The 14,479-nt window shown below is 43.4% G+C and overlaps 1 protein-coding gene and 1 long non-coding RNA gene across 2 annotated transcripts in view; one reads left to right on the top strand and one right to left on the bottom strand.

The window, feature by feature from the left end:
* Positions 1-4,983, bottom strand: part of LOC121929789 — a 66,327-nt gene extending 61,344 nt beyond the window's left edge. The window contains exon 1 of the long non-coding RNA XR_006103741.1: positions 4,495-4,983. This is a non-coding gene — a long non-coding RNA (uncharacterized LOC121929789). The remainder of the gene's footprint in view (positions 1-4,494) is intronic.
* Positions 4,984-5,038: 55 nt separating this feature from the next.
* The window catches only part of UCKL1 (uridine-cytidine kinase 1 like 1), a 61,928-nt gene continuing 52,487 nt past the window's right edge, over positions 5,039-14,479 (top strand). The window contains exon 1 of the mRNA XM_042462434.1: positions 5,039-5,458. Coding sequence (XP_042318368.1) covers positions 5,391-5,458 — 68 coding nt within the window. The 5' untranslated portion in view covers positions 5,039-5,390. The remainder of the gene's footprint in view (positions 5,459-14,479) is intronic.

Below are 14,479 nucleotides of genomic sequence, written 5' to 3'. Positions count from 1 at the left end.
AAATGTGTTTTTCAGCCCCTCCATTGTTTTTTCCACAAATAAGACATTCTTGGGGGCAGGGGGAGGAAAATAATTAAATTATTTGTTCTTGGTCTGTGAAAATGAAATTTGTGAAGATTTATATCCTTATGCAACTTTAGTTGGAACTAACAAGATTCAGGCCTTATTTTCCTTATTTATGAGACTGTGCATATGTGTGCCTTTTATTTGAATGGTATGTTCTGTTCAACTATGGTTGAAGTGTAATGGGTCATGCTTAGTGACTTCACCAGAGCCCAATCTGGGAACCTCAAAAAAGGCTGGGGAGGGCTTGCATGTAGCCCAGTGCTATGCTCTACCCCCAGCCCAATTTAAAACAATTGTTCGTACTTTAACTGAAATGGAGCATGGGACTTGCAGTATCCATGATAAAGGAAATTAGCTGTGTGGGCCTTTTGCTTAGACAATTGGCATATACATCTTAATAGACATTTTTAAAAAAATCTAACCTAAATAGCAAGTACATCAGGCAAAAGTCAAAATTTTGGGAAGCTGCATACAAATGCCTTTCTTCTGCTGGGTTTATAAGTCCATGTGGCAAATCATATGCCATCTTATCTCTCACTGCAGTGTGTTCCATCTCTCTCCTTTGGGCTTACTGGAGACTGAGTGTCTCTAATGGTTGGATTTATTTCCCACAACAGAACCTGGGTTGTCATAAGACAGAGTAAACATATTCTATGGGCCAAACATTCAACTTGCTTGGAATGCGGAGTGGGAATTCCTTGCAGGGGGTGCAACGCAAGGTGACGAAGAAGGAAATTTATTCTTAGATGCCTTGGTGGCTCAGCGTCCTGCTGAGCTGGCTTTCACAGAATGGCACTTACGCAAGACTCCTTGGGATGTATCTTTCATAATTCAATTAAATGCAAGAGAATGTCAGGAGACAGCATGCTGTAGTGGTTTGAGTATTGGGACTAGGACACTGGGAGTCTAGGGTTCGAATCCTGGCTCAGCCATGGAAGCCTGCTGGGTGAAAATACCTGAAAGTGTTACTTAACTCATGACATACAGAACTACAGTTGGCCCTCCATATCCATGGATTTAACCACCCACAGCTTGAAAATAGGTTGTTGATTTGCCTTCAAGTCATTTCCAAAGCATAGTGACCCTAAGGTGAACCTGTCATGGGGTTTCTTGGCAAGTTTCTTCTGAGAGGGTTTGCCATTGCTATCCTCTGAGGCCGAGAGTGTGGCATGCCCAAGGTTACCCAGTGGGTTTACATTGCTGAGCAGGTATTTGAACCCTGGTCTGTGGAGTCATAGTCCAACAATCAAACCACTGCACCCCACTGACTCTCCTTGAAAATAATCCACCTCCCCCCAAACATTCCAGAATGCAAACTTTGATTTTGCCATTTTATATAAGGGATAACATTTTACTATCACAGAATCACAGAATCACAGAGTTGGAAGAGACAGCAAGGGCCATCCAGTCCAACCCCCTGCCATGCAGGAAATCCAGATCAAAGCATCCCGACAGATGGCCATCCAGCCTCCATTTTAAGACCTCCAAGGAGGGAGACTCCACTACACTCCGAGGAAGTGTGTTCCACTGTCGAACAGCCCTTACTGTCAGGAAGTTCCTCCTAATGTTGAGGTGGAATCTCTTTTCCTGGAGCTTGCATCCATTGCTCCGGGTCCTAGTCTCTGGAGTAGCAGAAAACAAGCTTGCTCCCTCCTCAATATGACATCCTTTCAAATATTTAAACAGGGCTATCATATCACCTCTTAACCTTCTTTTCTCCAGGCTAAACATACCCAGCTCCCTAAGGCGTTCCTCATAGGGCAAGGTTTCCAGACCCTTCACCATTTTAGTCGCCCTCCTCTGGACACGCTCCAGTTTCTCAGTATCCTTTTTGAATTGTGGCGCCCAGAACTGGACACAGTATTCCAGGTGGGGCCTGACCAAAGCAGAATAGAGTGGCACTATTACTTCTCTTGATCTAGACACTATACTTTTATTGATGCAGCTTAAAATCACATTGGCCTTGTTAGCTGCCGCATCGCACTGTTGACTCATGTTCAACTTGTGGTCTACTTGGACTCCTCGATTCCTTTCACATGTTGTCTCCTTAAGCCAGGTGTCCCCCATCCTATATCTGTGCATTTCATTTTTTTTTGCCCTAAGTGCAGTACCTTACATTTCTCTGTGTTGAATTTTATTTTGTTAGCTTTGGCCCAGCTTTCTAGTCTATTCAGATCATTTTGAATGTTGATCCTGGCCTCTGGAGTATTAGCTATTCCTCCTAATTTGGTGTCATCTGCAAATTTGATAAGTATTCCTCCAATTTTTTCCTCCAAGTCATTGATAAAAACGTTGAACAGTACTGGGCCCAGGACAGAGCCCTGTGGGACCCCACTGGTCACTTCTCTCCAGGATGAAAAGGTGCCATTGTTGAGCACCCTTTGGGTTCGTCCGGTCAACCAGTTACAAATCCACTTAACAGTTGCCATGTCTAGCCCATATTTTACAAGCTTGTTTGCAAGAATGTCATGGAGAACTTTGTCCCACAACAGCCATTGTATACAGTTGCCCCTCCTTTGTCACGGATTTGAGGTCTGCGGTCTTGAATATTCATGAAGGGGCAACCTTCGTTATTTTTAATGGGGTGTGTCACTGTGGCGCATTCCCTGCATGCACTTGTGGGCACACGCCCCATTCAAGCCCATGGGGCTTGAATATACATGAGTCTCTAGGGCCAAACAGACAGGCCATTTACAAGGAATCCACCAACTGAAGTATCCACTGCCCACAGAATAAAGCTGCTTCAAGTCACTTCGGAGGCATGCTGTTTAAATGCTGCATGCGTCCTAAGAGGCTGAAGCTGTGCCAAAGCCACACTCCAGTCCTAAGGACTGGAGCATAGCTTTGGTGCAGTTTCTGGCCTCTTAAGATGCATGTGTCATTTAAACAGCATACCTCCGAAGTGGCTTGAAGCAGCTGTATTTTGGCCTGACTGTTTGGGCCCTCTGTTTTCGCAGGGAGGGTCTGGAACGGGTCCCCCATGAAAACAGAGGGACAACTGTAATGGGACTTGAGCATCCACTGATTTTGGTATCCACAGGAGGTCCTGCAACCAAACCCCAGTAGATACCATGGGCCCACTATATTTGCTTTGGTTCTTCTCCATTGTCCTCTTACCTCCCCATCCCCCTGGTTGTGCATTTTAAATCCATGCCTCCAGGACACTTCCTGAAAAAAGATGCTTGTATGGACTATAAGCCCCAGAATCATAATGGCTGTGCTAGCTGGGGAATTCTAGGAGTTATGATCCAGGAAATGTAACTCTTCCAAGCTTTGTATCCCATCCCAAAAATCTGGCTGCAGCTCAGTAAAAAGGGTATATCTTAGAGCTGCCAGGTCAGGAGTATCCCAGTCCTTTGAGAGTTCAGGGTCAGAACTTAATACTTGGGACTGATCTGTTATGGTGTCCCATAGGGCAAGTCCTAGTGATTACAAAGATGATGTTACAAAGATGACATTACATAGGTTAACCACAGTTGCACAAAATATGCCATTCAGTGTTTTTTTTAAAGGAATCACTAAGAGATGAGGAAAATATATACAGTGGGCCCTTTGTATCTGCTGGGGTTTGGTTCCAGGACCCCCCATGAATAACAAAAACTGTGGATACTCAAGTCCTATTAAATACAATGCCATAGTGAAATGGTGTCCCTTATATAAAATGGCAAACACAAGGTTTACTTTTTGGAATTTACAGATTTCTAAAATGTTTTCAAACCATAAATGCTTGAATCCATGGATAAAGAATCCATTGATATGGAGGGCTGACTGTAAAAAAAAAAAATCCATAGGTACAGAGGGCTGACTGTACCCACACATTTTTTCAAGACAGTGCTCTTGCCCTGAGATTCCTCCCCCTTCATCCTTAGTATTAGAGAAACAAGGTCAGGTCCCAGCATTTCTGACTCAGTATAATCTTTTACCTCTCTTATTGCCAACAGATGCATTAAGGATGTTTTACCTTTCCTTTTTCCATTGTTGTGTTCTTCAGTCCTGGCAACCCATAATACAATATCCACTGAGATCCATTCAGTTCAATATTTTAACCTTTTGTTAAATATTTTCAAACTATGTTATGCTTGAATTTCTGTATAGAAAATCCATGGAGGGCTGACTGTTTACTTGTATACACACACTTTTTCAAGACAGTGTCCTTGCCCTGGAATTCCTCCCCTCTTCATCCTGAATATTGGAGAAGGAAGGCCAGACCCCAAAATTTCTGAATCCTTTTCCTCTGCTATTTTTAACAGATCCATTAAGCATCTTCTACCTTTCCTCTTTCCATTGTTGTGTTCTTCAATCCTGGCAACCCACAATACTGCTTGCTGATACAGCATATCTTTTATTTTCTTTCTATGAGTGGTCAATTGATGCCCTCCCCCCAATCTCTAAAAATGAGAATTTTATTTGCTACTGGTAGTACTGTACCTGCCTAATCCAGTGATGGTAGATCGGGTCCAAAGCTCAGTCGTAGAGCATATCCATTACACATGCAGAAAGCCTCAGGATCTAGTCCATCTATCTCTCACCTGTGGGATCGGAGAGCTGCCGCCAGATCGAAAGATTATTTCTTTGGGATCGTAGCTTCTTATGTCATTACCTGTAGCCCAGGTAGGCCCAGAGCTTCCTTGTAGGACATATGCATTGCATGGAGAAGGACCCAGGGGTTGTCTCTCTGACATCTCCAAGTGAAAGGATCTCAGGTAGAGGCCTGTATAATGAGACCCCGGGGAGTTGGGGAGTGCAGGCATAATTGAGCAACAAGGTGTGATGGAGCTATGGCTGCTCACAGTGCTTCTCTGGTGAGCCCAGGATAGACTGAATATCAGAAACAGCCTTCCATGGCCTTGGGCCAGCTGCTGCGTTTTGGTGTCCCAGGAGCAGAGGGCTGCTCCCGTCTATGCTGTGTGACTGCTCTTCCCTTTGCAAAGTCAGTGCTATTAATATCAGGTAATGAACATAATCTCTAGGTTAAGTTATCCTCTTAGGCGTGTTGGCTACTCTTGCGTTCTCAGCCCGGTTCTCTCTTCTTTCCCTCTATTCCTTCCCTTCTGATTGCCACGGTAGCCCTTCTGGGATATATTTGAGCTATTTGGCAGGCATTTCCCAAATCCCCATTTTCATCCTGTGTTACCCCAAAGGAGAGACCTACATTACTTACCACTGTCATGGGTAGAGTGCGTACAATCTGCTTTACAAAGAATTTGTGTGTTTTGAGCCTGGGATGAGACACCAAGTTCAGCACTGACACTCAAAGAGCCAGTAAAGTCTCCTAAAGTTAAAGGAGACTCCAGATTCAGACCCTCCTACATCTAAGGAGGGAAATGAACCGATCTCCTGTCTACTCAGGAGTCAGGATTTCTGGCTGCTGGGCCCTTGGAGCTGAAGGCAGGTGAGCGCTGTACCTTTGCATTCTCTAAATTACTTAATGCCCGGTTGCGTGGTGGAATCCTTTTTCACAAGAGGTGGAGAAGGTGGACAATAAGAGGAGGGTTATTGTGGTGTGAATGGGACTACTTTCAGGAGAGTAATTGTTTCAGCATGTCTTGTCAAAACAAAAAGGTGCAACTGCCACTACCTTTATTTGCTCAGATTGCAAAATTCTGTTCTTGGAGGCAATGCAGATATCCAAAACCTGCTTGATGTGGAGATAGGGGTTAAGAACTGGGCACTTCTGGTGGTTCTGCTTGATATCCATTTGGAAAAGAAAGAATATTTGCAAAAATATATATTGGTCAAAACCCATATTTTCTGACTGTAGAAAACGCTGACTAGAAGAATCTTGGACTGATGTGAACAATGATCAGTTTCAGTCATGTTCAGTGCAAAATTTGCACAGGACTGACTTACATTGAAAGCATTTTCTGCACAGGAACTGTCCAGAATAGGTAATAATATTTTGTCTGCAGGAAACGCTGTTTTCATTGCAAAACATCCACACCCAAATTTTGCGTAGAATAAGTCCCAAATTGTGAATCTTTGAAAGCTGTGGTTTTTGAAGACTGTCTTGCAGTAGGAAGAATATTGCTAAGAAGAATGTTGCTAAGAAGAAATGTTGTGAAGAATAACATCCCTACTAGGACAGTCCTTTGAGGACTTGCTCTGTATCTCTCCGCACTTAAAGGGTCAAGGTGGGAGCCCAGTGAGTGTGAACTGAAGAACACGTCTTCATAAAAGATGCAATTGTAACTGCCAATGAATACCAGCTGCTTTAGGCTATATTTCTGAGGAAGGAACTGACAAAAGCACCTCTGAGTATTCCTTGCCTAAGAAAACCCTATGAAATTCTTGGGGTTGCCATACATCAACAGGCAACTTGGAGGCACATACACACAATAGCTGTTTATTTTTTCTATGCGATTGAGCAGATATGCATTTAATTCATACTGAATGCTGGGGCTTAGAGGTTCATCCCAGTCCTAATTATCCAAAATGGACCATTGCAAGGTGTGGGGAACATAACAGGCTTAGATGGCTCTTGAAAAGGATGAAACACATTCATGGCAGGAGGGAAGTCCTATCTGCAGTTGTTCACCACAATAATTTTGTGGAACCTCCATGTTCAAGGGCAGTGTACCTCTCAATATCAGTTGCTTGAGGGCAAATTACAGAAGCTTGAATGCATCTGCTTGGTCACTGTCTGGAACTGAATTTAATCTAGGTAAGACTGTGCAACCTTCTAGGTGTTATTGGTGTGTAACTCTCAGCATTTCTCCTTACTGGTTATGCTGGTTAGGTCTGAATGATTCCTACCCTTTTCCTGATCTAGCAAGGTTCTCTCTGTGTTCTTAATGGAACTTGAAAAAGTTAAATTTGGGGCCCAGAATCCCCCAGACAGATTGGCCAGTGGCTGGAGAATTTGGAGAACCATAGCCCAAATAGTAATTTCTTTTTAAGCCTCTGATGTCTTCCTCCATCTTTTCCACAGCAAGCCTTACTGACAATATTCTAATCTTCTAAGCAGCACATTTTGAATGCTTAAAACCCTTCTGATACGTTATCTCAGTATCTTCACTAACATTCCTGGACTGTGTGCCAGTATTATTATCTTCATATTGCAGGGGTGTTTCTGAGGCTGAGAGACAGAATTGGTTGCAATAAGCTCTCTGTGTGTGTGCATTCCTGTGTCTGTGTTTTCAGGTCACCTGTCAACTTATGGCACCCCCATGAATTTCAAAGGGTTTTCTTAGGCAAGGAATATTCAGAGGTGGTTTTGCCAGTTCTTTCCTCTGAAATAGAACCTACAGCTATAGCCACTTTCCCATTCAATTTCTAACCAGGGCTGACCCTGCTTAGCTTCCAGGATCAGAGGGGATCTGATGCCTTTAGGGTATTTGGGTTTATTATTGTTTGTTTATATAGTGCCACCAATGCACATGGTGCTTTATACAGCCAGCCCTGCCAAAGGTGTCCTATGTAAAATAGAAACATGTGCACCCACCAAGGAAGGTCAGAGTAATGCAAATTAAAACAACAATACAATTATAAAAGATATTGTTGTTGTTATGTGTCCTCAAGTCATTTCCGACTTATGGCAACTCCAAGGCACAGGGTTTTCTGGGACTGAGAGTGTGTGACCTATCCAAGATCACCCAGTGGGTTTTTGTGGCAAGTGAGGAATTGAACCCTGGTCTCCGGAGATACAGTTCAGTGCTCAAAGCACTACACCACAGTGGCTAAAACATAGAACAGAGTCGCCAGACATAATACAAAAAGCAATACAACATAAGTCAAAGAGAATGACAAATACAAATAATCAAAAAATAATAATAAAAGGAGATAAAACACTCTACTTGAAAGACCTTCTGCAATGGCCACTTAAGAATCAAAGGCATGAGAAAACAAAAAAGGGTTTTTTTGCTGCTAGCAGAAATCGAGCAAGTCCTCACCTGAACAGAGTGGCTTATGAAAAATATAAAATTAAGATGAAAATGAAAATAAAGCATGAATGAAAAATATGAAACAATCACAAAATTATTTGTTTTTTAAAAAGTAGAAAGCAATGATCGAGGTTTCTCAGATGGGAGAAACTTCAGAAAATAAACGCATAAGCAATCGCCTCACTTGTTCCTAGATCCAGCAGTCTACTGCTCATGTAATCATAGAATTGGAAGACACCTCCAAGGGTCATCTAATCCAACCCCATTCTGCCATGCAGGAAGACACCACCCCAAAGCAATCCCTGCGGCAGATGGCCATCCAGCCTCTGTTTAAAAACCTCCAAAGAAGGAGACTCCACCATTCTCTGAGAGAGCGTGTTCCACTGTCAAACAATTCTTAATGTCATTAGGTTCTTCCTAATGTTGAAGTGGAATCTCTTTTCTTGTCGTTTGAATGCATGGTTCGTTATGGACAACTTCATTTGTGCCAGGTCCCATGGTGTAGCCACACTGGCCAGAGGAATCTGGAGCTGTAGTATAAGATAGTAATATTTCCTTTAGAAAAATTATTGATATTATTTCATTAAAATATAAGTCATTCTTTACCAGCATTATCATTGTTTTTCCTCTAGACAGTTCCATTTGTTAAGATAGTAATGTTTCCAAGCTCTGGCAAATAACTACAGTTGCTCCTCCATATCTACAGATTCTTTCTCAACTGACTTGACCATCCCTGGTTTGAAAAATAATAATATTCCAAAAAGCAAACCTTGATTTTGCCATTTTAGATAAGAGACACCATTTTCCTATACTGTTGTATTTAATGGGACTTGAGCATCTGCAGATTTGGGCATCCACGGGGGACCTAGAACCAAACCCCAGCAGATAGCAATGGCCCACTGTATTTGGGTCCAAAAGGTTAGTACTTTAAAACAGCAGCTGCTGAAATCCCCACTCAGCCCTCCCATTGGCTTCTGGACTTCTATACACAGTTTTGAGATACATCATTACACACAGTTTCAGATACATCAAGGCTACTTAAGGGCTAGAAACTTATTAGGAGGAGATGAGAAGCTAAGATATTTGGGATGCTTACTCTGCCTGGTGCCTGCCAATAATTTCTTCATGTTTGCATTGTTCTGGGATTGATTCAGATTCTGGTCTCCAGAGTCATAGTCCAGTGTTCAAACCAGTGCGCCACATTGGCTCTCTAATATAAATTACTTGTAAATATTGATCTATTGACAAAGAGCACTAAGTCCCCTTTGCATCCCTCTGGAGATCTGAATTCTCAGTTTCTATGGTTATGCATCCAGAGTAAGGACCTGTGCAGCTTTCAGTCTAGTGGTAGAGTGTTTGTTTTTTAAAGACCTCTGTATTATTGGATTGTAACTTGTATATATTGTATATATTGTATATATTGTAACTTGTGCATTAATCATTACTGGCCTGATGAAAACAAAGCTGCTCATGTTAAGTTGTTGTTGTTGTGTGCATTCAAGTTGTTTCCAACTTATGATGACCCTAAGGCGAACCTATAATGGGATTTTCTTTGCCTCCCTCTGAGGCTGAGAGAGTGTGACTTGCCAAAAGTCATCCAGTGGTTTTCATGGCTGAGCCAGAATGTGAACTCTGGGCTCCAGAGTTATAGTCCAGTGGTCAAACCACTGCACCATGCCGGCTGTCTCATGTAAATTACTTGTAAATATTTGTCTATTGACAAGGAACACTAAATTCCCTTTGCATCCCTCTGGAGATCTGAATTCTCAGTGCAACAGTAGGAGCAAAAACCTTGCACATAAATAACAACTGTGTTGGGCCTGTTTCCCTCCTTCCCCGTCTTAGCCCTTGCTTGTGGCAGCATCACTTTGAGACTCACACTTGCCTGTTAATTGCTACAGTGGTGTTATACATGAATGAACCACATTCAGCACCTTTCCATCTGGGGTGGGAATGAGATGGGATTGTTTAGTTCTTCACCCCAGATCTTAACCCCCCCCCCCCTTACCAGCTGAGTAGTTGTAGTTGTTTTGCAAATGAAAGGCAAATGAGCATTGAACTGCTTTCCATGGAACTGGTGCATGAGACATTAAGCACCAACCATAGCTGCACAATGCTTAATGTGGTGCCAAATGGCGTTACAGTTAGTCTGCAGTATCCACGGATTCAACCATCCAGGGCATGAAAATATTATACACAGAGAGACACACTCCTAAAAGCAAACCTTGATTTTTGTCATTTTATTTAAGGGGCGCCATTTTACTACCCCGCTGCATATAATGGGACTTGAGCATCCACAGATTTTGGTATCCAAGGTGGATCCTGGAACCAAACCCCAACAGATACCAAGAACCCATTGTATTTCAGCATGCAGAGTCTAAGAAATGAGGGGGAAATATACAGTGGGCCCTTGGTATCAGGTGGAATTTGATTCTGCCTGCCCCCCATGGAAGCTAAAAACCATGGATGATTGCTCCCCATATTATTCAGTGGCAGTGATGTGAACACTCACGCGTCAGCATGTGCACATTCACATTGCCGCCATTGAATAATATGGGGCATGGTGATCATATTCACAGATCAGAAGCCTGCCAATAGGGAGGGTTTGTATATACAAAAATAAACTCCCAATTTGTGAACCAACATTCAGCAAATTTGCACAACATAATTTTCTCTGGCTATTGCAGCATCAGGGCTGTTGCAGAATCTTTGGATTTGTGGTGGAGCACCAGTCAAGCATAAAAACCCACTGAGTGACCTTGGGCAAGTTACAGTCTCTCAGCCTCAGAAAATGGCAGTGGCAAACTTCTGAGAAAAGATGCCAAGAAAACACTGCAATAGGTTTGCCTTACGGTTGCTATTCCTCCAAAATTGATTTGGCAGCACACAACAACAAATTTGAGCATTTTTTGTTGAAGTTGAGGAGAGACCACAGGAAACCTGAAATGAAAAGGGGGGGAAACACATTTTCCTAGCTGCCCCCACCCCATACCCCCACCCCATAGCAATGTGTTTGGATAGGTGATAGAACCCAACATACTGACAAATACCAGCTTGGTAAGAATATCACTTTAATTCTGGGTCTGGAAATCCTTTGGCTTTCCAGATGTTTTTAGATGCCAATTCCCAGTTGTCTGAGCGTGGTAAAATTCTGGAAGCCGTAGAGCATAAGTCACCCCACTCTGATTTAAACTTTCTTGATGTAGTGCTTGTTGCTATTGCCACTGTGTCCCTTCAGCAGGTTTGTAAAGGTTAACTGTGGAACATTGACCTCTCTTTGCGTAGCCTGGAGTGTCCTCATATTACATGTTGTAGCTACAAACTTGACCATGTGATGCATGTTTCAAATATGAGATCCATGCTACACACAGATCCTTTCCCCCACAGATGGGAGCAGATGATTTACTTGACCACCTCCCTACCTTTAATCTTTGGTCCATTTCAGTTTGGTACCTTAGGGAACTGGAATAGATAATTGTAGTGTTGGTTGCATATTTGTTTTTGTTACATGCATATACTCAGTTTTGCAGTCTCATACTCTCCAACAGTTCCAATTTGGCAGAGACATTCTCAGTTAATCCTCTGTCATCCCACTATTTCAGCTGCTTTTAAAATGCCCCAGTTTCTTTTTCTTTTTCCTTCTCCTACTCTCCTCCTTTGTCCTCAACTTTTTTCATTTGCTTCAAGCTGAGTTCAAACACAATTAACTCAACAGATGGGGAGAAGAAGGAGAAGGCTTTTGCCCTTCCTAGGAGGCTCAGGAAAAAGCAAACTGCTGCAGCCTCTCCTAGCTTGGGCATTCTTCCTCATTAGTAACTTTTGCCATCTTGACCACACTGTGCTGTGGCTTTGTCACCATGTATCCCAGTTTTCATCTGTGAAATGTTGGCATTATCCAAATCCCGGGCAGAAATGCGATTTTAAAAGTAGAAAAAAAAAACCCACAAATGCGTGATGTTTTTCAGACACGTTTGCGCCAAAGAGCAATAACACGAAAATAAAGCAAACAGAAAGTCAATGAAAACAATACCTTTTTACTTTTGGGAAGTTCCCCAAAAAAGATGTCATTTTTGTTGACTTTCCATTCCCTTTATTGCTCTTTCAAAGAAATGCTGTCTGAAAAACATCCTGCATTTGTGTGTGTGTGTGTGTGGGGGGGTGTTCTACATTTAACTCCCATTTCTGCTCGGTAATCATCTAGTGTGATAAAGTCCTATGACTGACGGGAATTTTGGACCATCAGCGATTCAGATTTTATCCAAGAATCTAGGAATCAGTGAGGTGTCGTTGAATAGTGTGGAATGCTCCAATTGGTGTGACTTTTTGCAGCATTGCAGTTGTGACCCTGTCTGTAGGAACTTCATTCAGATGTTTGGTCATTTGGATTGGGGTTGTTCCCAGAGCACCTATCATCGTTGGATCAGCTATTGTTTCATTTTTCCAGAGGTGCTGAGTCTCAATTTGTAGGGGTTAACTATTTTACGGTCTTTGTCTTTGGCCCTGTCTGCAGCTGCCCTGATCCACACTGTTACCTGGCTCTCCATTCCTGGACCACAGCAGTTGTCTGCACACATGTCCCACTTAGCCACCCTGTTCATCTACCACTTGTGTGAGTTGCTCACTTCTGAAGTCAGAGGAAAGCACCCAGCAATGCTCACATAACTGGCAACCTCATTCTGATGCCCACAGTGGCACCAGATATACCAGGTGGCTCAATGGGACACCTGTACAGACAGCCACTATAGCATGGGGGGAAAGGGCTACAGATCTTCCCAAAAGAACTGGACTAACAAGTAACTTTTAAAATGCATGGTAAGGGTGGTATGACTCAGTTTCAGTGCAGAATGTGATGGATATTGTCCAGACTGCTTGCACCAGAACTGGGGTTTGGGATGTACGTTGTCTGAACAGGATGACATCAGAACAAGGGGGAAATGGGCCTTTGCAGACAGGACCTTCAATTCTGACAGGGATTTCCACATTTGTGACACTGGTGAGAGCCAGTGTGGCATAGTGGTTTGCATGTTGGATTAGGATACTGAAGACCAGGTTTTAAGTCTCCACTGAGCTATGAAGCTTACTTGGGCAAGTTACACTCTCTCAGCCTCAGAAGATGGCAATGGCAAACCCTCCTTTGAAGAAACTTACCAAGAAAACTCTGTGATAGTTTTGCCTTAGTGTTGCCATAAGTCAGAAATGACTTCAGGGCACACAACAACAACAGCAATGGTGGTGATGGTCATCATCAACAACTCCTGCAGTTGTTGCTGCCTATTCATCTTCCTCTTTTTCTTAATTACTGTGAGGTTAACAACAATGGTAATGATAAGAGCAACTACAGTGTGGTTTGCTGGTTAGATTGTTGGACTGAAGCTTTGAGCACAATGAAGGAACGGCAGGGTGTGATAGTGTAACAAGCTTGTGCTGTCATTTGTTATTGCTTAAGAACAATTGTTAGTGAATTGTTGAGGAATTTTGGAAGATGTGGCCGGCAATTAAGGTGAATGTTTCTGAATGTTCAGTTTCATAGCTTACAGGGCAGGAAGACTTCCTAGTAGAGAAATTGGCAATGTTTGCAGAATCTGAACTGCCTGATTTTAAATACACACACACACACAAACACACACTGTACTGCTGAATCCAAGCTCACAGGCCTCAATCCAGCTGTTAATCAATAGCTGACTGGCAAGTCAACCCTCATATAAATTCCATTGATTTAATGGATCCATTCTAGTTGGATCTAGAAATTGGATTCTGGCCATGGTCTGGCCTCAATCTAGTTAAGCCTGTGAGTGCTTCCTTTAAAAAAATCTGTCTTGAATCATCTGGCAAGGATAGATTGGGATGTAAACATGATAGAGGTGATCCACTTATTCTTTGGTCCATCCTCTCTGTCTTTAACAGCAGTCTGACATGTACAAGTCAAATGGGTGCCATTTTAATGGTACAGAGTTCCATAAGCTCATAGCAATAGCACATTTCTATACTAGAACATGACCACATAGCCCGAAAAACCCACAAAAAACTATGGATGCTGGCCATGAAAGCCTTCCACTTCACATTTCTATACCTATCAGTGCACCCCCTAAGTGCACCCACGCGGAGGAGCCGCCCTTGGACTTAACATCTCCAGCTCCCCAGCAAGCAAGCGCCCATCCCGGGGGCCAGGAACACCTGGAGGAAGGCGGGGGAGGGGTGTGTCGGTGAGAGCGGCGCACTCAAAACCAGCGCGTCTGGCCCTCCTCCTCCGTCCCGCCTCTGCCCGCCCCCAAGGACTGTGTTGCTGCTGTTGGGGCTGCTGTTGTGTCGCCGGACGGCCCTCCGTGTTGGAGGACACTTCGCAGCTGCGCACCCACGCAGAGGAGCCGCCCTTGGACTTAACATCTCCCGCAGCGCAGCTGCGCATTTTCGGCAGCGGTCTGAGGATAGCAGAGGCACACCTCTGCTGGCTTTTAGGCGAGGAATGGTCATAGTGAACCTCCTTCACCCTTTTTGCTGTACTGAGGGGGGAGGGGGAGGATATGGGAACGGGG

This window comes from Sceloporus undulatus, chromosome 4 (genome assembly GCF_019175285.1).
Source record: "Sceloporus undulatus isolate JIND9_A2432 ecotype Alabama chromosome 4, SceUnd_v1.1, whole genome shotgun sequence".
Taxonomy (NCBI): Eukaryota; Metazoa; Chordata; class Lepidosauria; order Squamata; family Phrynosomatidae; genus Sceloporus; species Sceloporus undulatus.
This window is presented reverse-complemented; position numbering and strand designations above follow the sequence as displayed.